Below are 25,541 nucleotides of genomic sequence, written 5' to 3' on the forward strand. Positions count from 1 at the left end.
AGAAGACTTCAACCTACAGTTACGGGAAATATGTCCATCTTTACCACAATTCCAACATTTGACAGGATTCGCAGCCTTACGGCGAGATACATCTTGGCTCAAGAGAGCATTGGTAATACAGCCCGAAGAATGAGGCGATTCAAAACGATCAGTAGACCTGTTAGAATGTCGCACACTGGTTGGCGACCTAGCGAGAGAAACAGTTTTAGGCGAGGTGCGACAAGCCGTATCTGGAAAAGAGCAATCAGCAGGAGGAGGAGGGGGTTGATACATGTTGTTCAGTTGCAGTGTCGACTCAAATTCACGGCCAAGACATGATATTGTCAACATAATTTACTTCCGACCTCTTTATAAACAATTTATATTGTGGAGCTAGGTTGCAGTAGAAGGTATCGAAAATTTCAGACTCATGAATTCTAATATTCAAGCGATTAAATAGGGTAAGAATACCGGTGGCATATTCGTCGATGGGTTCATCCTTTACTTTGAGTTCTCCTAAGTATCTCTTGCTTTAATACGAAGTCCATATCAGATAACCCGAACCTAACTTTAAGCTCTTTGATGAAATCAGACCAACATTTAATTTTGTGTTTACTTAAACTGTACTATTTGCTGGCACTACCTTCCAGGAATGACGGGTACAAATTGGTCTAAAGGCATCGAGGTGCATGCCACTATATCCTCGACCTTTTCTAAAAACTCAATAACAGAGAGTCTTTTTTCTTCCCCGGAAAATTTCAAGTTCCATATACGGATGATATCAAGAGCAGGGTTAAAATAGGGAGACCTGTCGGTAATGGAATGAGGAATCTGATCCATAACTCTCATGTTCGTGCCAGGGATACGTTCATGACCACTATCACCAACCCTGATATCCGCATTGCTACAATTTGTACTAGCACGAGGTGAAGCACCATTATTAGTTTCATTATTACTCTTGTCTGGTTCAATACCCGGAGAGTCATCGGGTACCATCTCGCTATCACTACAAGCATGCTTACCCATATCGTTGTCCATAGTTTACAGATACAATATGCAAGACCAAATAAAGGAATAGTTCAAAAGATCTTGAAAATCAGGAGTGAAAGTACTAAAACACTGCACAAGATACAATCAATTGTGCGTATGTAGAAAGCAGTGTCGGTAATGGAAGGACATGTATTGCTCATAATAACATACAGTCACATCATGACGTATTTTCAGGGAGTTTGACGAGTCCAGCTGTGTTTCACCAAAAATCGCCCTTCTGGTGGAACATTTTGACCAAATCATGCTCTGCCAACCAATTGAACTGACACTAAGAACATGACGAAGACCCAGTGCGGTGGATTTGGTCAAAACTAGCAAAAAAAACTGCCATGAACTGGACCCGGGCCTTTTACAGATAACAAACATATAAGAGACGCAAAGAAATAAAAATATAACAATAATAAGGGCAAGAACTTAAATTTATTATGGAGAGGAAAAAAAAAAAAGGTTGCATAAGTAAAACAAGAGGGCCAAAAATCAAATAGGTAATATTAATAATATGTGGCCCATAACCAAAATACACCAGACTCATTGATTACAGCACCTTCACACACGCTTACCTTCATAAAAGACGTGATGCAAAGTATGATATAAGGACTTGGCATCTATCATAATTAATTGAAGAATATGAATTCAGATGGGTACAAAGCATTTCTTTGTAGCACATCAGGTTTAAACAGCCATAAGTTTAGGGAGTAACAGCACCTAATCATAACATTCTCCCTTTCAATTCCTCAGATAAGACATAAAAACTCTCAGCAATAAAATCACGTCCCCCGAGAATACAGTATCATTAAGTAAAAGAGCATAAAATGGGAGAAGAGGGAAGGGTGCACCGAGCTCATAAAATTCAAGCAGAGACAAAAAGAGGAAGTTACCATGGTTTCGTGCCAAACAACATAGATAAAACAGAAGGCGCCCAGCAAAGAATAAAACCAATTAAAGTAGAAAATAGGTAAAGAAAGCCAATGACGGCAATGCAAAATGAACCGTAAATAAGTAAATTCGACACAAAAGGTATCACGGACCCAAGCGTCAGCACCACCCACGCTCACACAGAGACGAAGGGGTTAGGTCGCCGAATAGAGGGATGTATAAGAACGTCAACGCACAGCACATAACGAAATAAACAACCGCTCTCGAGCTCAGACAATATGAACCAGAAAGTGGTCCATTTTACAGAGACGGAGTGTCTCCAACACCAAAACACACAAAAGAAGGCCAATCGCGTTGTTAGCTTGTATTTATACCAAGTCTATGAAGTGGACATGAATTATACAGAACCCGCGGTAAAATAATACAACATGTACTCAAGCGGAATGTTAATGAAGCAACATGAGTAAAAGGTCTCGGCCGCACACAGCAAACAATCTCACACACACACACGCACACATGAATCCGTGTCACCTTCTGTTGTCAAAACAAACATAGTGAATCGGTAAAGGCAAAACGAAGTTAACACACAAATAAATTAGAAACACGTGTAATGAGGGAAACCTTTCTAACCTAACCATGGTGAGCGCAGAATGAAAAATAATAAAACCAAGAGAAGATTAAAGAAAACTAAATACCTCAATTATATAAGCAATTCACATTCTCGAAAGGCCGAGATATGTACAAAGACAAATTGAATCTGTAAAAATATATTTTATATGCCACAAAGGCGACTTGGAAATCCAATCGTTCCATCTTCTCAAGTCAAAACTCCCCACCCCACCCACCAGAAAGATAACCCAACAAGACGGGGCAGAAAAGAAATGCTTTGACTTATGCTAACGTATGAGATGCCATCTACTGGAATAAGGAAAGATTACATAGTGGTAACAACACATGATGGGAAAGAGTAATAGTTCATAGGTACAAGAGTTCGCTAGGAACGTGAAGACTTCAGAAAAGGCAAACGTACCATAAAATGATATGGTGCGGTTGAGTCCTCAAATTAAACTGCTACAGGATAGCCAAGTACCTTTGTCACAGATGGCAGAAATATATGACTTGGCATCCTCTACGCTGTTTGGCATCATGAAGCAGAAGGAAGCGAAGAGTGTGGTTCTGGGGCAAAAATATGGAAGAATATTCATTCTTCGCCGTACGAGGGACTAAAAAACATTTTAGTGAAATGGTTCGTGGGAAAAGGAGCGAGAATGCTCCAATTGACGGGATCATACTTAAACAAAAAGCTTGAGAAATCGCACTTAAGCTGGGTTTGGTCGATTTCCATGCTGGTTTGATCATTGCAGAAAACGGCACAATCTTTTGTTCCAAAACATGTCCAATAACGGACCATTATATTGGTATTAAAAACATGTGCGGCGAGAGTGTGGAAGTTAATGACGATACAGTTTGAGTACTGGAAAAAGAATATGTGACCTCAACTGTTTGAAGGATATGATGCTATGGATATTTTTAACGCCGATGAAACGGGAGGGTTTTTACAATTTGCTCTCGTCCAAGACATATGCTGTTCACGGAGAAAAATGCCATGGAGGCAAAAAAAGTAAAGATAGACTGACAACATTGTTGTGTGTTAACAGCGACGGGAGTGAAAAATTACCCTTGCTAATAACTGGAAAATTTAAGAATCCAAGATGTTTCAAGAACACCCGTACACTCCCACATAGATGACATCGGATGTAAGATGGGATCAGCAGGAAGACAGATGTCCAGCTCATCCTTCAGATACATCTTTTTCCTGCGGAGTATCGAAGTGGTTTTCTTTCCTCCTAACTGCACCAGTCACCTGGAGCCTTTGGACCTGGGCATTATTCATTCTGTGAAAGTGAAGTACAGGAAGGCCCTTGTTCAAAGAGCTATTTCTTTCCTCAAAAGAAATGAGGAAATAAAATTGAATACACTCCAAGCCATGCATATGTTTGTAGGAGCATGGCAACTACTGAGAGTCAACTCAAGACCTTAGCGGTCCCTTTGACTTCTGGTAGGTGAAAAGGCTTCCGCAGCACCAAATAGTTCCCTAGGTTTGTTACTTGTTCCTGAAGTCAGGGGCTTCCTTCAGTTTGGTTGTATATTCTGGTGAACTGACTTGATGAATTAAAAATTTTTGCCCTGTATAAATATGGAAAATATATCACAGATTGTATGTTATTCGGGCTCGTTACCAACTCTTATATTTCATACATAGATGGCTATGAATAGTTACTGTTCTAAGTGGTGTATGCAGCAAAATAATAATTATTTAACATGAGATTGATATCTTATTGCACTGTGTACTTAGTAAGATTTGTTTGAGTGCATTTCATTGCTGATAAGTTCGCATACTATTTGCGACGTTGAAGATGGATCCAAGAAAACTGTTGGCAAGACTGGCTGCAGTGCAACAGTATGTTCAGTATTCATAATGGCTGCCAGACATGTGTCATGCAGTGACGCTCGAGTCCCCTGTGAAATACTTTAAGGCAAATAAAAGTTTTAAATGTATGGGAATCCGGTGTGGATTGTGGAAGACGTGGTGAAAAAGACCGCGCAGCTGACTGGTGTTTTTGTGTACAGTGTTTACGCCGCTCTCGCGGAATTTAAACTCCACGGAAAATTCAAGTCTCCAGTGAAAGGTCGACCGGCGTCCAAAGGGAAGAGTGTTCATGTGTCACAATATTCTGATTTTGTTTTAGGTGGCATTCGGAGAAAAGTGTACAGTTTTTTTCTTAAGAACAAAATTCCGACTGTCAAGAAAGTGACAACTGCAGTAAATAGAGATGCCGAGTTACCTAATTTCAGTGAGAGTACAATTCAGAGGTTGATAACGGATTTGGGATTTGTCTTTAAGAGGCGGAATAGAGCTTCAGCTTTACTGGAACGAGCGGATTTAATTCAGTGGCGTCACAAGTACCTAAGGTCAATCAAGGATTATCGTAAACAGAAGCGCACGGTTTATTACCTTGACGAAACTTGGTGTAACGCTGGACATACACCATCTAAGGTATGGCAGGACAGTACGATTAAAAGCAAATGCCAGGTTTTCATTAGTGGTGTAAGTACCGGGTTGAAAGCGCCAAGTGGAAAAGGGGGTCGTGTGATCATAGTACATTGTGGGAACGAGAAGGGTTTCGTTGATGGTGCGGGACTTGTATTTAGAGCCAGAAAGTCCAGTGGAGATTATCACCAGGAAATGGACTGTCTCAGGTTCGAAGCTTGGTTTAAGGAACTACTACCGAATCTTCAGCCGAGTAGTGTGATTGTGATGGACAATGCCTGTTATCACTCTGTCAAGCGTGAAAGGATCCCTACATCGTCTTCCAAGAAAATTGACATGCAGAAGTTCCTAAGGGAGAAGGGAGTGTACTTCGAGGATAGCTGGATATAAGCAGAACTCATGGGTTTAATTCAAACTGTGAAACATAAGTATGAAGGTTACCGTATTGACAGCATTGCTGAACTGGCTGGACATACTGTGCTTCGTTTACCTCCATATCACTGTGAACTGAACCCGATAGAGCTAATATGGAGCCAGGTCAAGGGTTACGTTGCTCTGAACAACACCACTTTTAAACTTGATGATGTCGAAAGGTTACTACAGGAAGGGATCGCCGAAGTTACACCCGAAAAGTGAGTGAACTGCGTCCGTCACATTATGGGAGAAGAGACGAAACTGTGGAATCTGGACTTCCTAATGGATGCAGAGGAAGATAGGTTTGTGATCAGCGTTGACAGTGACAATGAATCGTCAAGCGGTAGTGTCAGCTGAATAGAACAAATGGATGGAGATTAGCTACGTCACTCGTAAGTTATACTGTTTGAATACAAATCATATATTGTCTTAAGGGAATTCTTATGTTTTCTAGTGGTGCTATATCGTATGCTCTGCTGTGGCTGTTTATATATGTTGTGAGTGTTTCTGATGACACGTTTCCGTAAAGTCGCTGAATTTTAGTTTTAAGAAAGTGTCTCAATATGTAAGCAAGCAATCAAGGTGAAGGAAAATGTCACTGAAATAAGCTGCATGCCACATGTGTGTGATAGAAAACGTTTGCTCGTTTGGCTGCTCGTCAGTAGGCTCAGTTCGAACTGAGCACTCGCCGTAAATAAAACAGAAAGGGCCTTAACACGGTATGGGAATAGGATGATGATGATGATAATAATAATTTTTACTTTATATTCGTAACCGCCCTCTACGTTCAGAAATGTTGTCATGAGGGGATCGTGAGTTCGTTTTTACCTTCCGAATGACGAGACTACAATATTTGCAACATTCCTGGAAACATTGTATTTTGCAATCCGACTGTGAGAGACTGCCACTGACAGTCGTTGCACGAGAGTGGAATTGTATACTTACAGTATACTTCATTCACTACCAGATTACAGGAGCACAGTGTAATGGTGTGTCACACCCGTGAGAGCTATGTAGCATCACTAAAGCGCAACAAGATGAGACATAATCACATCACATTTTATCCCAACTAAATTTACCGTGTAATTATTAGCAGAAGAAAAAGAAGAATAAGCAGCTAGGACATAGTTTCAAGTTGGATCCAGCTGCTAAATGAAAATTTTATATATACTGTATTTAGGTTTACAGACATGCAGTTTTCAATAACTAGTCGGGATTTATTTATATAAAACTCAGAAATAAATTAGCACGCCAAAAGGGAATAAAAATTACACCAACAGTAAACTGCAGATGGAAGGGAGAAAGAGAATCGAATAGGCCTGACACTTGGAAAATACCTCTCTGTAACTCCTAACTGAAGTAATAGAAAAATAATAATCACAATAATAATAACAACTACTTAACATAACAGGAGATGAGGAAAATCGTCTTTGAAAAATACATAAATCATGGTACAAAAAATGGGAAGGGGATTAATAACATTTTAGTGAGACATCTTCCCAGTCCCATTAGCGTTGAAAACTGAATGCTTTCACTGGGCTAGTGGTGTTCTTTTCCACATTGACTCCGAGTTAATGATTAAAAACATTTTAGTGAGACATCTTCCCAGTCCCATTAGCGTTGAAAACTGAATGCTTTCACTGGGCTAGTGGTGTTCTTTTCCACATTGACTCCGAGTTAATGATTAATAACATTTTAGTGAGACATCTTCCCAGTCCCATTAGCGTTGAAAACTGAATGCTTTCACTGGGCTAGTGGTGTTCTTTTCCACATTGACTCCGAGTTAATGATTAAAAACATTTTAGTGAGACATCTTCCCAGTCCCATTAGCGTTGAAAACTGAATGCTTTCACTGGGCTAGTGGTGTTCTTTTCCACATTGACTCCGAGTTAATGATTAAAAACATTTTAGTGAGACATATTCCCAGTCCCATTAGCGTTGAAAACTGAATGCTTTCACTGGGCTAGTGGTGTTCTTTTCCACATTGACTCCGAGTTAATGATTAATAACATTTTAGTGAGACATCTTCCCAGTCCCATTAGCGTTGAAAACTGAATGCTTTCACTGGGCTAGTGGTGTTCTTTTCCACATTGACTCCGAGTTAATGATTAAAAACATTTTAGTGAGACATATTCCCAGTCCCATTAGCGTTGAAAACTGAATGCTTTCACTGGGCTAGTGGTGTTCTTTTCCACATTGACTCCGAGTTAATGATTAATAACATTTTAGTGAGACATATTCCCAATCCCATTAGCGTTGAAAACTGAATGCTTTCACTGGGCTAGTGGTGTTCTTTTGCACATTGACTCCGAGTTAATGATTAATAACATTTTAGTGAGACATCTTCCCAGTCCCATTAGCGTTGAAAACTGAATGCTTTCACTGGGCTAGTGGTGTTCTTTTCCACATTGACTCCGAGTTAATGATTAATAACATTTTAGTGAGACATATTCCCAGTCCCATTAGCGTTGAAAACTGAATGCTTTCACTGGGCTAGTGGTGTTCTTTTGCACATTGACTCTGAGTTAATGATTAATAACATTTTAGTGAGACATCTTCCCAGTCCCATTAGCGTTGAAAACTGAATGCTTTCACTGGGCTAGTGGTGTTCTTTTCCACATTGACTCCGAGTTAATGATTAATAACATTTTAGTGAGACATATTCCCAGTCCCATTAGCGTTGAAAACTGAATGCTTTCACTGGGCTAGTGGTGTTCTTTTGCACATTGACTCCGAGTTAATGATTAAAAACATTTTAGTGAGACATATTCCCAGTCCCATTAGCGTTGAAAACTGAATGCTTTCACTGGGCTAGTGGTGTTCTTTTCCACATTGACTCCGAGTTAATGATTAAAAACATTTTAGTGAGACATCTTCCCAGTCCCATTAGCGTTGAAAACTGAATGCTTTCACTGGGCTAGCGGTGTTCTTTTCCACATTGACTCCGAGTTAATGATTAATAACATTTTAGTGAGACATATTCCCAGTCCCATTAGCGTTGAAAACTGAATGCTTTCACTGGGCTAGTGGTGTTCTTTTCCACATTGACTCCGAGTTAATGATTAATAACATTTTAGTGAGACATATTCCCAGTCCCATTAGCGTTGAAAACTGAATGCTTTCACTGGGCTAGTGGTGTTCTTTTCCACATTGACTCCGAGTTAATGATTAATAACATTTTAGTGAGACATATTCCCAGTCCCATTAGCGTTGAAAACTGAATGCTTTCACTGGGCTAGTGGTGTTCTTTTCCACATTGACTCCGAGTTAATGATTAAAAACATTTTAGTGAGACATATTCCCAGTCCCATTAGCGTTGAAAACTGAATGCTTTCACTGGGCTAGTGGTGTTCTTTTCTACATTGACTCCGAGTTAATGATTAAAAACATTTTAGTGAGACATATTCCCAGTCCCATTAGCGTTGAAAACTGAATGCTTTCACTGGGCTAGTGGTGTTCTTTTCCACATTGACTCCGAGTTAATGATTAAAAACATTTTAGTGAGACATCTTCCCAGTCCCATTAGCGTTGAAAACTGAATGCTTTCACTGGGCTAGCGGTGTTCTTTTCCACATTGACTCCGAGTTAATGATTAATAACATTTTAGTGAGACATATTCCCAGTCCCATTAGCGTTGAAAACTGAATGCTTTCACTGGGCTAGTGGTGTTCTTTTCCACATTGACTCCGAGTTAATGATTAATAACATTTTAGTGAGACATCTTCCCAGTCCCATTAGCGTTGAAAACTGAATGCTTTCACTGGGCTAGTGGTGTTCTTTTCCACATTGACTCCGAGTTAATGATTAATAACATTTTAGTGAGACATATTCCCAGTCCCATTAGCGTTGAAAACTGAATGCTTTCACTGGGCTAGTGGTGTTCTTTTCCACATTGACTCCGAGTTAATGATTAAAAACATTTTAGTGAGACATATTCCCAGTCCCATTAGCGTTGAAAACTGAATGCTTTCACTGGGCTAGTGGTGTTCTTTTCCACATTGACTCCGAGTTAATGATTAAAAACATTTTAGTGAGACATATTCCCAGTCCCATTAGCGTTGAAAACTGAATGCTTTCACTGGGCTAGTGGTGTTCTTTTCCACATTGACTCCGAGTTAATGATTAAAAACATTTTAGTGAGACATCTTCCCAGTCCCATTAGCGTTGAAAACTGAATGCTTTCACTGGGCTAGTGGTGTTCTTTTCCACATTGACTCCGAGTTAATGATTAATAACATTTTAGTGAGACATATTCCCAGTCCCATTAGCGTTGAAATCTGAATGCTTTCACTGGGCTAGTGGTGTTCTTTTCCACATTGACTCCGAGTTAATGATTAATAACATTTTAGTGAGACATCTTCCCAGTCCCATTAGCGTTGAAAACTGAATGCTTTCACTGGGCTAGTGGTGTTCTTTTCCACATTGACTCCGAGTTAATGATTAATAACATTTTAGTGAGACATCTTCCCAGTCCCATTAGCGTTGAAAACTGAATGCTTTCACTGGGCTAGTGGTGTTCTTTTCCACATTGACTCCGAGTTAATGATTAAAAACATTTTAGTGAGACATATTCCCAGTCCCATTAGCGTTGAAAACTGAATGCTTTCACTGGGCTAGTGGTGTTCTTTTCCACATTGACTCCGAGTTAATGATTAAAAACATTTTAGTGAGACATATTCCCAGTCCCATTAGCGTTGAAAACTGAATGCTTTCACTGGGCTAGTGGTGTTCTTTTCCACATTGACTCCGAGTTAATGATTAAAAACATTTTAGTGAGACATCTTCCCAGTCCCATTAGCGTTGAAAACTGAATGCTTTCACTGGGCTAGTGGTGTTCTTTTTCACATTGACTCCGAGTTAATGATTAAAAACAATTTAGTGAGACATCTTCCCAGTCCCATTAGCGTTGAAAACTGAATGCTTTCACTGGGCTAGTGGTGTTCTTTTCCACATTGACTCCGAGTTAATGATTAAAAACATTTTAGTGAGACATCTTCCCAGTCCCATTAGCGTTGAAAACTGAATGCTTTCACTGGGCTAGTGGTGTTCTTTTGCACATTGACTCCGAGTTAATGATTAATAACATTTTAGTGAGACATATTCCCAGTCCCATTAGCGTTGAAAACTGAATGCTTTCACTGGGCTAGTGGTGTTCTTTTCCACATTGACTCCGAGTTAATGATTAATAACATTTTAGTGAGACATCTTCCCAGTCCCATTAGCGTTGAAAACTGAATGCTTTCACTGGGCTAGTGGTGTTCTTTTCCACATTGACTCTGAGTTAATGATTAATAACATTTTAGTGAGACATATTCCCAGTCCCATTAGCGTTGAAAACTGAATGCTTTCACTGGGCTAGTGGTGTTCTTTTCCACATTGACTCCGAGTTAATGATTAATAACATTTTAGTGAGACATATTCCCAGTCCCATTAGCGTTGAAAATTGAATGCTTTCACTGGGCTAGTGGTGTTCTTTTGCACATTGACTCCGAGTTAATGATTAAAAACATTTTAGTGAGACATATTCCCAGTCCCATTAGCGTTGAAAACTGAATGCTTTCACTGGGCTAGTGGTGTTCTTTTCCACATTGACTCCGAGTTAATGATTAATAACATTTTAATGAGACATCTTCCCAGTCCCATTAGCGTTGAAAACTGAATGCTTTCACTGGGCTAGTGGTGTTCTTTTGCACATTGACTCCGAGTTAATGATTAATAACATTTTAGTGAGACATCTTCCCAGTCCCATTAGCGTTGAAAACTGAATGCTTTCACTGGGCTAGTGGTGTTCTTTTCCACATTGACTCCGAGTTAATGATTAAAAACATTTTAGTGAGACATCTCCCCAGTCCCATTAGCGTTGAAAACTGAATGCTTTCACTGGGCTAGTGGTGTTCTTTTGCACATTGACTCCGAGTTAATGATTAATAACATTTTAGTGAGACATCTTCCCAGTCCCATTAGCGTTGAAAACTGAATGCTTTCACTGGGCTAGTGGTGTTCTTTTCCACATTGACTCCGAGTTAATGATTAAAAACATTTTAGTGAGACATCTTCCCAGTCCCATTAGCGTTGAAAACTGAATGCTTTCACTGGGCTAGTGGTGTTCTTTTCCACATTGACTCCGAGTTAATGATTAAAAACATTTTAGTGAGACATATTCCCAGTCCCATTAGCGTTGAAAACTGAATGCTTTCACTGGGCTAGTGGTGTTCTTTTCCACATTGACTCCGAGTTAATGATTAAAAACATTTTAGTGAGACATATTCCCAGTCCCATTAGCGTTGAAAACTGAATGCTTTCACTGGGCTAGTGGTGTTCTTTTCCACATTGACTCCGAGTTAATGATTAAAAACATTTTAGTGAGACATCTTCCCAGTCCCATTAGCGTTGAAAACTGAATGCTTTCACTGGGCTAGTGGTGTTCTTTTGCACATTGACTCCGAGTTAATGATTAAAAACAATTTAGTGAGACATCTTCCCAGTCCCATTAGCGTTGAAAACTGAATGCTTTCACTGGGCTAGTGGTGTTCTTTTCCACATTGACTCCGAGTTAATGATTAAAAACATTTTAGTGAGACATCTTCCCAGTCCCATTAGCGTTGAAAACTGAATGCTTTCACTGGGCTAGTGGTGTTCTTTTCCACATTGACTCCGAGTTAATGATTAATAACATTTTAGTGAGACATATTCCCAGTCCCATTAGCGTTGAAAACTGAATGCTTTCACTGGGCTAGTGGTGTTCTTTTGCACATTGACTCCGAGTTAATGATTAATAACATTTTAGTGAGACATCTTCCCAGTCCTATTAGCGTTGAAAACTGAATGCTTTCACTGGGCTAGTGGTGTTCTTTTCCACATTGTCTCCGAGTTAATGATTAAAAACATTTTAGTGAGACATCTTCCCAGTCCCATTAGCATTGAAAACTGAATGCTTTCACTGGGCTAGTGGTGTTCTTTTCCACATTGACTCCGAGTTAATGATTAATAACATTTTAGTGAGACATATTCCCAGTCCCATTAGCGTTGAAAACTGAATGCTTTCACTGGGCTAGTGGTGTTCTTTTGCACATTGACTCCGAGTTAATGATTAATAACATTTTAGTGAGACATCTTCCCAGTCCCATTAGCGTTGAAAACTGAATGCTTTCACTGGGCTAGTGGTGTTCTTTTGCACATTGACTCCGAGTTAATGATTAAAAACATTTTAGTGAGACATATTCCCAGTCCCATTAGCGTTGAAAACTGAATGCTTTCACTGGGCTAGTGGTGTTCTTTTCCACATTGACTCCGAGTTAATGATTAATAACATTTTAGTGAGACATCTTCCCAGTCCCATTAGCGTTGAAAACTGAATGCTTTCACTGGGCTAGTGGTGTTCTTTTGCACATTGACTCCGAGTTAATGATTAATAACATTTTAGTGAGACATCTTCCCAGTCCCATTAGCGTTGAAAACTGAATGCTTTCACTGGGCTAGTGGTGTTCTTTTCCACATTGACTCCGAGTTAATGATTAAAAACATTTTAGTGAGACATCTCCCCAGTCCCATTAGCGTTGAAAACTGAATGCTTTCACTGGGCTAGTGGTGTTCTTTTGCACATTGACTCCGAGTTAATGATTAATAACATTTTAGTGAGACATCTCCCCAGTCCCATTAGCGTTGAAAACTGAATGCTTTCACTGGGCTAGTGGTGTTCTTTTCCACATTGACTCTGAGTTAATGATTAAAAACATTTTAGTGAGACATCTTCCCAGTCCCATTAGCGTTGAAAACTGAATGCTTTCACTGGGCTAGTGGTGTTCTTTTCCACATTGACTCCGAGTTAATGATTAAAAACATTTTAGTGAGACATCTTCCCAGTCCCATTAGCGTTGAAAACTGAATGCTTTCACTGGGCTAGTGGTGTTCTTTTCCACATTGACTCCGAGTTAATGATTAACAACATTTTAGTGAGACATATTCCCAGTCCCATTAGCGTTGAAAACTGAATGCTTTCACTGGGCTAGTGGTGTTCTTTTCCACATTGACTCCGAGTTAATGATTAACAACATTTTAGTGAGACATCTTCCCAGTCCCATTAGCGTTGAAAACTGAATGCTTTCACTGGGCTAGTGGTGTTCTTTTGCACATTGACTCCGAGTTAATGATTAATAACATTTTAGTGAGACATCTTCCCAGTCCCATTAGCGTTGAAAACTGAATGCTTTCACTGGGCTAGTGGTCTTCTTTTGCACATTGACTCCGAGTTAATGATTAAAAACATTTTAGTGAGACATCTTCCCAGTCCCATTAGCGTTGAAAACTGAATGCTTTCACTGGGCTAGTGGTGTTCTTTTCCACATTGACTCCGAGTTAATGATTAATAACATTTTAGTGAGACATATTCCCAGTCCCATTAGCGTTGAAAACTGAATGCTTTCACTGGGCTAGTGGTGTTCTTTTCCACATTGACTCCGAGTTAATGATTAAAAACATTTTAGTGAGACATCTTCCCAGTCCCATTAGCGTTGAAAACTGAATGCTTTCACTGGGCTAGTGGTGTTCTTTTGCACATTGACTCCGAGTTAATGATTAATAACATTTTAGTGAGACATATTCCCAGTCCCATTAGCGTTGAAAACTGAATGCTTTCACTGGGCTAGTGGTGTTCTTTTCCACATTGACTCCGAGTTAATGATTAATAACATTTTAGGCAACAGAAGCGATGTAGAATTAGAACTTAGCACATTTCCACTTCAGTCACAGGCGTTGGCTCTGTAGTCGTTCACAGCGAGCAAGAACTGCCAGCCACGGAGAGAAGGGGAAGAGTCCTCGTTCGTGCCAGAGAGTTTAAATACCGTAATAACAGTCTCTGTTCCACAGTGGGTATTTGTTTCAAGAAATAGACTCTAACACACACATTTCTTCAATGTGTTGGAATAAAATATTGTTCATGGAATTGCTATATATTATATAATCTGTCAGCTTCTTCATACTTGCATGGTATATATTCAACCAATTTAAGCTTCTAGTAATACATTTTTGATAAAACCACATGATGAAGTATCATGAATATATATGCAGTTTATAGTAAATGTTGAAATTTTAGACTGAGCAACGAAAGAGCATGAGACATTAATGAGTTTAATTTCAGTTGTAGTTCGATTTGATACATTAACTCCCAATTAGAATAGTTTCACGGTGTAAATTAAATTTTACTTACCCCCTGTGGGTGGGAATACAGACGAAGAATACACCCACGGTATCCCCTGCCTGTCATAAGAGGCAACTAAAAGGGGTGACCGAGAGATGATTGAATTAGGACTATGAGATTACTTGTAATTAGTACCGTCACGCAGGGAACACCATGGGTCGCTTTTACTTGTGCATAGTATCACTATGTTAGGTACACAATAGCTTTGTGATTAGTGGCGATAGTATGTGCTTCCGGCTGGGTTTTATAGTACCTGTGATTAGTACCACTATATGAGCGACACCATGGTTCTGCCTTGCCTATGATTAATACCCACTATGTGAGGAGCACCATGGGATATTATGAGTCCCTGTGGTTAGTACACTTGTGTGAGGAACACCATAGGTTTGCGTTGCCTGTAAATGGCGCTGCATTGTGAGAAACACCATAGGACTGTGTTACATGTGCGCATGACATTACCTGTGAGCAGTACCATAATGTGTGGAATACCGCAAGTCTATGCTACTTTTGAGTAGTATCACAACATGACAAATACCATGATTTTACTTTCCTAGTGATAAGTACCATTATGAGGGGCCGATGACCTGGATTTTGGACTCCTTTTGACTATGAGCATAATCGATTCAGTATTGTGCTTTAGAAGCAGTCCCTTGGTCAGTAATACTATTGTTTATTGCTAGTTTCTCGGAATGTGGGGCATTGCGAGTTAGATCCACTGATTGTTTTAAAATTCCCATCCGTCCGTCTGTCCATCTGTCCATCTTATCTTCTGGCCATTGGAAGATTATGGAGTTTTATATTGTCATTACTTTTTGTCTCATTTCATACCATTAGGGGCTGATGACCTAGATGTTAGGCCCCTTTAAACAAGAAGCATCATCATCAATATTCAATTTTAATTAGAATATGCATGACTAGCTCTGAAATGTCAGGGGAAACTGATATGGTAATGAAGTATACCAGCGACTCAACACCAAGTGTGAGGTCGTTGGAAATAATCTGAGGGTGTCAGATCTCGAGATTCTAGATCCCATGTTGCAGAATAAACCTCATGTGTTTTTTCATGTTGATGCTGAGGTCGACATTTGACCCAATTTTACATTGCGTCAAATGATGAAAGGGTATTGGGTATATGGAAAGGACATGGTAGTAACGTTTCTAGATATTGAAAAGGCATATGACAGTGTCCCAAGTAATTTGGTAAGGAAAACATTGACAGAGGCACAGATTGGGATTGAAACAATGCAGATTGTATCAAAATTGTGAAAGCTGTGTTAGAACCAAAGTGGATCAAACTGAATGGTTCAGAGTTGAGAAGTGTATTGTCTCCCTTACTCTTCATTATCATCATGGATAGAATTCTGCATAATATCAAGGAGAAGATGATGGACGAGCAAATAGTCTATGCTCTTTGCTGCTGACATTGTAGTTTGGGGAGATAATGAAGAGGAAGAACAGACACAAGTTGATTTAAGGAATGAGGAGATAAGAAATTTTGGAATGAAGATTAGTACTGCAAAAAGCAAGACTTTGATCAAGACGAGAGGTAACAGAAAATCCAGGCGAGTGATAAAAATAGGAAATGAACCTCTTGAAGGAGTGAAAATTTTTAAAAATTTGGGCAGCATGATGTTACAAGATGGAAATTTGAATGGAGAAATTGATTTAAGAATACAGCTGTCTGCAAGTTTCTACCAGTGTGTGAGAGACATTGTATGGAACAAGGATGTGCCAGTGAAGTGAAGAAGGTTTTATACTCGTCCTATTAATAACCTTTACTGACCTATACTAAGCGGAACCAAAGTAAGGTACAAGCAGCCAAAATGAGGTTCTTGAGCAGCATACAGCGAAAGACAAGATGAGATAGAATACGAAATGAGGAAATAAGGAGAAGCATGGGAGTGTGTAAACTTCAAGAAGAGATTGATATAGCAAAGCTAAAATGATGAGCATGCCAGGAGAGAGAATACCAAAGAAGACATTCATGGATACAGAGACTGGAAAGAGGCCTAGAATGAGATGGAGGAGCTCTGTTGTGGACTGTGCAACACCCCCTAACAATTATGGTGAATGACGTTCGGCTAGTAAACGTCATAGGGAAGTGCAAACCGACCAGAACAATCAGGTAATAACACATCAAGCATACAAGGAAGAGTGCAGTAAAGCACCCATAAATAAACAAAGAAGAGGAAAGGGTCCCTAGGAATTGCTGAGAAACTCACCAAAAATAACACCAACATTTTCAAAAAATTTAGAATAAAACTATAATTGATAAATAATATTTGCATTAAAATTAAATTTGAAAAATTAATAAACTTTGGTAAAATAATAATGAAGAGAAACTTGCAAATAACAAAATTAAGCAATGAGTATATTTAATATTCAGAAAATAAATAATTTAAATGTAAATAAACCTTGTTCGGTTGTAATTAGTACTATTATATCACACCAAAATATCCTGGTGTACCAGCCTATTCTAAACATCACAAATAATTAACATATTAAATGGAATTAAAATTTAAACAAAAGAGGGAAAATGGGTTGGATGGCTAAATAGAAGGCTTTTGACAGAACCCAGTAGAGGATCATTTCCCACAATACCCACATAAACGATGGTCCCACAACACATCACATACATTTTAAAACAGTACACAAATACAGACCATAATGTCCAAATAATTAATTACTTAAATCACAAAGCCATAGTAGGCTAGGGAAGGAATAAAACCCTTGATAAGTAAGAGAACTGGGCAGTTCAGTTAACACGACCACCGCACGAAATGAGACAATCCATTATTGTATTTTCACGATGCCACACACAATTTAACACTATCGCAGACAAGACAATAATGAATAATAATCAATTATGTAACTGCCAAGCAAAAATAATAGGAAGAATAGACAAGAACTCTCGATACTCATACTAGGACTGTCCAAAACCCTCGATTAAAACCCGTAACGTTATAAGTACTTTGTTGAAATATTATCATGTTAAAATTAATGCGGGTTTACCAAAATAATTAGGACAATAATCTCGTAAAACACCCGCAGTAGAGATGGAAATAACCAATCCAACCCAAATTATATATATACCAAAGAAATATTAAAATGTACAAGACTAATAATAATAATAATAATAATAATAATAATAATAATAATAATAATAATAATAATAAAATTTAAAAAGTAGCGACTAGTGTAAGCGTAGTATTAGGTTAAACACGGGCACGAGAAGGCCGAAACACATGAAAGGATCCACGAATCAAAAATAAACATGAATACGTGCACAAAATACTGCAACGATAGCGATAATTTATAACATTAAAAATGAAAAATAGTAACCACACACGCATCCAGGACATAGCACAGAAAAATAGAATGAATCCAAGGGAAAAACAAATTTAAGCCAAAGCAATGGAGAATTTCAACGGTTACCTAAGCACGACAATGGGCTTCCGTTACACACGACACACACTTGAAGCAAGAACGCCATACCACAAAACTGAGATATCATATTAAGTCACAATAAACACACAAACTAGAATATAACTACATCACACCATTAAAGGCGTACTTACATTGATGCCAGTTATGCCTAGGTAACTTACCCGTGTTTGGCCTAACACTACTACACTCCCAAGTAAGAAATAAAATAAAACAGATTTACACTCAAATAACTATTATAATATAAGAATAAGGTTTAAAAAAGACGCAGTTCCCTTGCTGGGATTTATATATTCCCTTTCAACCTATACCCGAAGATAGGTCCATCATATTAGAAGCCGCGAAGGGCTCCATAGCTGCAATAACGTCCGTTTTCAATCAAGCCAACAGGTCAACAGACATACTCCACAATATGCCACTCGCGGCGAAACCATCTAGCATAGGTACGCGCTCTGGTGAACACAAATTGCAGTTCTAATCGACGCACACATGTGGCGTAGGAGTTCATGTTGCTGTGTCCACATTACGATCATGCACACCAGAGATAACAACTTACAGAATAATTAGGTGACGAGATGTCCCAAAGGCCACACATCAAATGAGTAGTAGACATGTAGAGCACATGTTCCGTGCCCTTACACTGAGGATTATCTGTGTCGTACAGATACCTAGTTTAATCATACAGTTCGTGTAATAGCGTCAGATCCCGATTTAATATGGTTATTGTAACAGTAAAAATGTCATCACTCGATACACACGTACCAGGCCGAGTATGCAGAGTTCAATTGCAGAAGATGAGCTGTGCCGATAAGGCACGCAATTTAAATACATATCTAGTAGACAGTTCATCGTCCGAACTATATATATTACATTATTAATGCTACAACTCGATAACAGTAAAGTAGCTAGGTGGAGGGCTTTGGTACACTACCCTACCCAGAGAGAATCTGGAAAAGAGGAAGAAGAAGAGAAGCAAACAAATGTCAGTAGTGTTCAGACAAGGGATTGGCTGTAAGAATAACTTTAAAGTACAAAAGCGAAACTGTAATTTGGTATTAATCAAGTACCGGTAAATCAGTATTCCAATTGAGATAAACAATAGAACGAAAGCATAGGAATGGCATGGGAAGAAAGGAGGGAGCTAACAGGCCTTGGCAAAGCACCACCACACTGAGCTTTGCACTATACATTCATCAGGAGGGGAACAACTAATGCCATTAACAAAGAGAAGCTATGCTATTTCAGAAATTAGGTCTGCATGCGTCGAGCAACATGCGGGATCTTATCATGGCATGGTCCGATGGCTACTTTGGTGTCATTCAACAGTGGTAGGCTGTGTGTCTCCCTGCATCCAGACGCGCAGGCCACGCACGGATGTCCAATAGAAAGACCTGCACCAGGTGAGCCGAATCTGTCCTTGGCCACTACCGTCGCAAGCAGATGATAAAATAACTTTGATTTCGGAAAGATTGGATCTGTATCCGTCGAGCAGTTCTGCTTCAGAAGTATTGGATCTGTATCCATCGAGCAGTTCTGCTTCAGAAGTATCGGATCTGTATCCATCGAGCAGTTCTGCTTCAGAAGTATCGGATCTGTATCCATCGAGCAGTTCTGCTTCAGAAGTATCGGATCTGTATCCATCGAGCAGTTCTGCTTCAGAAGTATCGGATCTGTATCCATCGATCAGTTATGCTTCAAAAATATCAGATCTGTATCCGTCGACTTCAGAAGTATCGGATCTGTATGCATAGAGCAGTTCTGCTTCAGAAGTATTGGATCTGTATCCATTGAGCAGGTCTATTTCAGAAATATTGGACCTGTATCCATTGCGCAGTTCTATTTTAGAAATATCGGATCTTTGTGCATCGAGCAGTTCTGTTTCAGATATACCGCATTTGCTCGTCTATTAGAATGCCCTGGCTTCTTGAGACAAAGAAAATGAAAAGAATCTTGCATATGTGATCCCCAGTGTAATTCATCAGAGAAGAACATCAGTCCTGCTTCGAAGCTGGTACAGGCAGTATTGTAGCTCCGATGGCATCGCACAAATGGGTGAATCTGATCCGTGCAATGCAAACACACATCAAAATTATGCGGTATATTTGTCCATCTCCTTAGCATACTGCAGTTCCAATGACGTCGCACAAATAGGTAAGCAGATTGCAAGTACGCATCAGTCATGCGATATGTCCACCACTCTGTGGAACAGTTAGCACAATTAAGTGCTATTGCTGCTATTGCCTAAAAATGTTGCACCACGTCGGGATGAGGACATTATTTTATTTTAGCTGTTGCTATTAATATAGCACGTAACAATAACTCGGGCCAATATAGTTAAGTAGATAAGTTTCATGTTCCATATTGATGATCAACTTGGTATGGGTTTAGATCCACCTAATCAATGCAATTTTGTTTACTAAATCACTGTATTATTTATATGTGGGACTAGTTTGGACCCTAGCATACAAAACACGATGGTGTGTTGGGATTACAGGGATGAGCTGAACACATTCATGGAGTCTCAAGGTGCAGCCAGTCCTGGTCTTCTCGTACTCACTACTGGACTGAGTAAACCGTTCCGTCGACTGGAGAAGTACGCTGGTATGCTGCAAGAACTGGAGCGCCATGTAGAAGAGAATCATCCTGACAGAGGTGATACGCAACGGTCTGTCAGTGTCTATAAGGAGATTGCTGTGAGTCTATAGTTTATTTATTGACATAATCGACAGCCTCCTCTTTCCACACTGATTGGTTTTTATTCTGTATTTATATGAATTGATTTGACACCTCTTTGTTCCTTTCCAAAGACAATCTCTAGTTCATGAATTTTGCTTTTGTGATGTGTTTCAGTCAACGTGTTCTGCCACACGACGTCAGAAGGAGTTGGAACTGGAGGTGCTCACGGGTGGTGTTCGTGGTTGGGAAGGTGAGGACTTGTCTTCCCTGGGAGAAATACTCCACATGGGCTCTGTTGCAGTCGGACCAGACCATCGTGACCGCTACCTCGTGCTCTTCCCTACCACATTGCTAATTCTTAGTGTGAGCCAGCGAATGAGTGCCTTCATTTATGAGGTTTGTGGCTGATATTTCTTACTCATATCATTAGAGAATAAGGGTGGAGTTTCACTTTTACTTTTGTATCTTGTGTATATTTTTAACTAATTTTTTGTTCAGCTCACAATCAGCATAATGATACCGTTCCGATTCATCGCCATCATTGTCAGTTTTCTCCGTTCCAGCAAGACGAGTTCCAATTCTGCATGGTAAATCAGTTTAGAATAATGAACACCTAAACGTGGACATTCCTAGATGGTGTGTATCGTAACTCTGTCTGTTGTGTAAAATCCTTTCCTGGTGCATGTTGTGGCTCAGGTCTTCAAGACCTTGGAAGCTTGCTCTTCCACAAAAATGTAAGGTTCAACCTTATTCTTACACGCTAAAAACTAGATTTGAATTGCTTGAAACTGAGGAAAAGCAAAGTGATAGCTGTGGCAAGAAATGGAGTCCACCATCACTCTAATGGGGCAGGGGCACAAAGAGACAGCACATGCAGCCAAACATTCTTGTTACAGAGCTCTTGTTAAGACAGCCCAATGAGCTGCAAGAAAAGACAAGGAAATAAATTGAAGTCACCAGTGCCAATAGAACTCCAAGAAGTTAACACACAGAACATTTTCATGTTGGTAAAGGAAATTCAGACTATTTTTAATACTTAAAGGAGCAATCAGATGGAAGATCCTGACTGTACAACAAAATATTGAGAATACATGGTTTGATGGCACTAGTGGTGAACTAGAACCAGCTATGCTTCAGGAAGAAGTAGGAAATCAGTATCAAATCTCTTGAGATCCTCCCATCGGTTCATTGCCCTGATGTCATATTTATCCCTAGGCACTACGTTTCTATCAAAACGATTAATTCCAGCTTTCCTGAAACCACTGATGATAAGGTCAGACCGATCATTTAATCGGGTTTCTCCCATGAGTTGCAAAAGGACAACCATGGTGATTACATTGCCACTGAACAAGTTTTGTATCCCAAGTGTTCTTGAAGGAACAAAAAACGAAAAATCTATTGGTTAAAAAAGATGACTAGTATGAGGTGGAAGTTACTTTGGCTTCCACAGCTGTGTCCAATGATCTATTGTCAACGTGGCTTTTGTGGCCATCATATATTGAAAGCACCGGCCTGTTTTCACCAAATGCTGGCAAAAGAGAATTTTTAAAATATGAGAGGAGGATCCATAGACTGTTCCAGGGGCAACTCATTGGTCTCTAAAAGAGTGGAGGAGCTCTTCCTCCAGTAGCATTGCATTTCTTGGTCCACTTGGTCCAACAACTTTACTTTCATCCAGGTTCCATATATTCTCTGGTTCAGGAGGAAGCTGCATGCTAACAACAAAGAGTATTCGGCCATTTTCTTCTGGGAATATTCCACACCTTCTGGCTTCTTCACAGACAAATTGTGGCACTTCTTAAATCCCAGGAACCAGTCCTCACCTGGAATTCCATTCTTGAAAGACTGTCCGGCTCCATGGCTGAATGGTTAGCATGCTGGTCTTTTATCGCAGGGGTCCCGGTTCGATTCCTGGCAGCGTCAGGAATTTTAACCATAATTGGTTAATTTTTCGGGCACAGGGGCTGGGTGTATATGTCGTCTTCAAAATTATTTCATCTTCATCACGACGCGCAGGTTGCCTACGAGTGTGTAAAAAATTAAAAAAGACCTGCATCTGGCAAGCCGAACTTGTCCTCGGACAGTCCCGGCACAAAAAACAGTACACTTGGTTTTTTTTTCATTCTTTGCCACAATGTTGCCAACCCCCACTTTTCCATGAGGCAAGCCTTGCTCTTCAGGAATTGCTGTGCTGCACCCCAGAGTTTTGCTTTTAACTCCTATAGAGAGTAATTTTTGGAATTCCATACTGCTTAGAAGCCCTATACAGATCCTTGTCTGATGTTGGTTTAATGCTTCATCTGAAGTCTCCTTGGAATGAGAACAGTATACAAGGTGCTGTACAGACAGGTCTTATGGCGACAGTGGGAGAGGAAGGGCCTAGGAGTGGGTAGGTGCAGCCCCAGGATTTGCCTGGTGTGAACATGCAAAACCACAGAAAACCATCTTCAGGACTGCAGAAAGTGCGGCTCTGCACGACCGATGGAATAAGAACTCCCCTTATTGGATGGTGTGCTGTAGTCCCTAAATACAGAAAACATCAGCTGGGGCAACTATAGGTCACTGGGGTTTATTAAATAATAACACCAGACAACAAATATAAAACATTTGCAGTGGGGCTCATAAAAGTATCAGTGCATTATTGCAGATTGTTATTTGTTTTACATCCCACTAAGTACTTTAGTGGTTTCTGGAGACGCCGATATGCGGGAATTTTGTACCACAGGAGTTATTTTTCGTGCCAGTAAATTTACCGGCACGAGGCTGACGTATTTGAACACATTCAAGTATCAAATATCACCGGGCTGACCAAGATCGAACCTCCCAAGTTGGGGTCAAAAGCCACTCAGCCCGGCAGATTACATTGTTTCTAAAAGAAATGTCAGCTGTAGCCACAGGGTTATTAAATATTGTTTTCTGATCACACTCAACTAGCCTATGTATGAGGAATGACTGTTGTCTTACGCCACACTTTGATCGGCTCGAGTTGAAAATCCAAGGTTTCAACATATGCACTAGTGTTGAAAGATGCAGATGCCTGTCTATTTCCTGCATTTTAATTCTTTTTGTCTTCAATTGTAAGGGATTACTCAACTTTTTCAGTATCCATAACTGGACTACCTGAACACAAATATACACCATGCTTGTCAACTTCACATCCGTAGGTAGGCTATCGCGACGTTTGCTACCCTTCACTGTATCACTCAACACACAATAAATTTCAGAATGAAACTGAACATGCGCATTCAAGTTGTCTCGGAATTAGAAAAAAAGATCCAAACACATTGAAATAATGAATGTAGAATATGGAAATTTTGGCAATATATTTGTTAAGGTAACATATGTAATTGATTAAAGGTACAAGACTACAGGTTAATATTCGTGCGAGAAAAGCCATCGCGAATTTGCCATGCTAGTCCATTAATAACCAGTTTAATCGCCTGACTGTTGAATGCAGGCATGAATTGTGTCGCACAGGTGCCGGATGTCAGCTGTGGGATGGAGTTCCATGCCTGTTGCACTTGGTCGGTCAATACAGGGGTGGTTAATGCCGATTGTGGATGACGCTCAAGTTGTCGTCCAATGCTGTCCCTCACGTGGTCGATTGGGGACAGATTGGGGGTTGAGCGGGCCAAGGCAACATGCCGACACTCTGTAGAGCACGTTGGGTTACAACAGCAGCATTATCCTGTTGGAAAACATCCCCGGGAATGCTGTTCATGAATGGCAGCACAGTAGGTTGAATCACCAGACGGATGTACACTTCTGCAGTCAGGGTGTGTGGGATAAGAGTGCTCCTGCTTTCATAGGAAATTGCTCCCCAGATGGGAACTCCCGATGTAGGTCCAGTGTGTTGATGCCGCAGACAGGTGGAATGCAGGCGCTCACCTGGCCTCCTTCTAACCAACACACGGCTGTCACTGGTACCAAGGCAGAACCGGCTTTCATTGGAAAACACAACGGACCTCCACTCCATCCTCCAATGAGCTATCGCTTGACAGCACTGAAGTTGCAGACGGTGGTGGTTTGGGGTAAGTGGGATGCACGCTGCAGGGCGTCTGGCTTCAAACTTTTCTTCAAGTAATCGATTTTGAACAGTTCGCTGCATTACTGTGGTGCCAACTGCCGCTCGAATTGCTGCTGCAGAGGCAGTCCGCTGTGCCTCAACCATACGCCGAATACGGTGGTACTCCCTCTCGGTGGTGCCACAGGGACGTCGGGAGCCCGGTCCTCTTGTGAGCGTACCTTCTCGTGACTACTTCTGCCAGCACACATGCACAGTGGAGACATTCCTGCCAAGGCATTCTGCTGTAGTGTGGAAGGAAAACCCACCTTCATGTAGACATATCATAAGGCCTCGTTCAACCGCACTGAACTGTTGATACTGGTCTCTATGTCATCGTAAAGGCATTCTTGACCCCCTCGCAGTCACTCTGTTTAATCTCGTAGGTAACTAACACTCTCGCATAGTACAGCCGGTATTTAAATCAAACCTGATGCGGAACGTCATGGGGTCGCTACTAGTGCCATGCTAATGCGATTTGCGGAAAATTTGAATCGGTGTCATCTTTCAAATGTATAAACACGCCTACCAACGTCCGTTAATCTTCTTGGTGTTTGTATTCTAGTGTAACTAACAAGTAAGCTGTATTAAGGGAATACAAACCGATTGCTGTTTTGTACTGATTTTAATGTGTGTGTGGGTTTTCCTCAATTTTACGAAAAATCTGATATAATGACAATCTGTTATAGCGAGAAAATTTTTTGCCCTGTGGTGAGTAAATTAAAAAAGAGAAAAGTGACTTTGTGTTTTATTTACAAGAAGTTAATTCTACATAATAATTATGTACTTTG

At 40.1% G+C, this 25,541-nt stretch overlaps 1 protein-coding gene across 5 annotated transcripts in view; it reads left to right on the forward strand.

The window, feature by feature from the left end:
- LOC136877191 (rho guanine nucleotide exchange factor 7) overlaps window positions 1-25,541 on the forward strand; it is a 502,530-nt gene that overhangs the window by 168,743 nt on the left and 308,246 nt on the right. For all 5 annotated transcript variants that reach the window (XM_067151001.2, XM_067151005.2, XM_067151004.2 and 2 more), the window contains 2 exons: window positions 20,506-20,704; window positions 20,862-21,083. In XM_067151001.2, the coding sequence (XP_067007102.2) occupies window positions 20,506-20,704; window positions 20,862-21,083 (421 nt within the window). The remainder of the gene's footprint in view (window positions 1-20,505; window positions 20,705-20,861; window positions 21,084-25,541) is intronic.

This window comes from Anabrus simplex, chromosome 7 (genome assembly GCF_040414725.1).
Source record: "Anabrus simplex isolate iqAnaSimp1 chromosome 7, ASM4041472v1, whole genome shotgun sequence".
In the NCBI taxonomy this organism is placed as follows: Eukaryota; Metazoa; Arthropoda; class Insecta; order Orthoptera; family Tettigoniidae; genus Anabrus; species Anabrus simplex.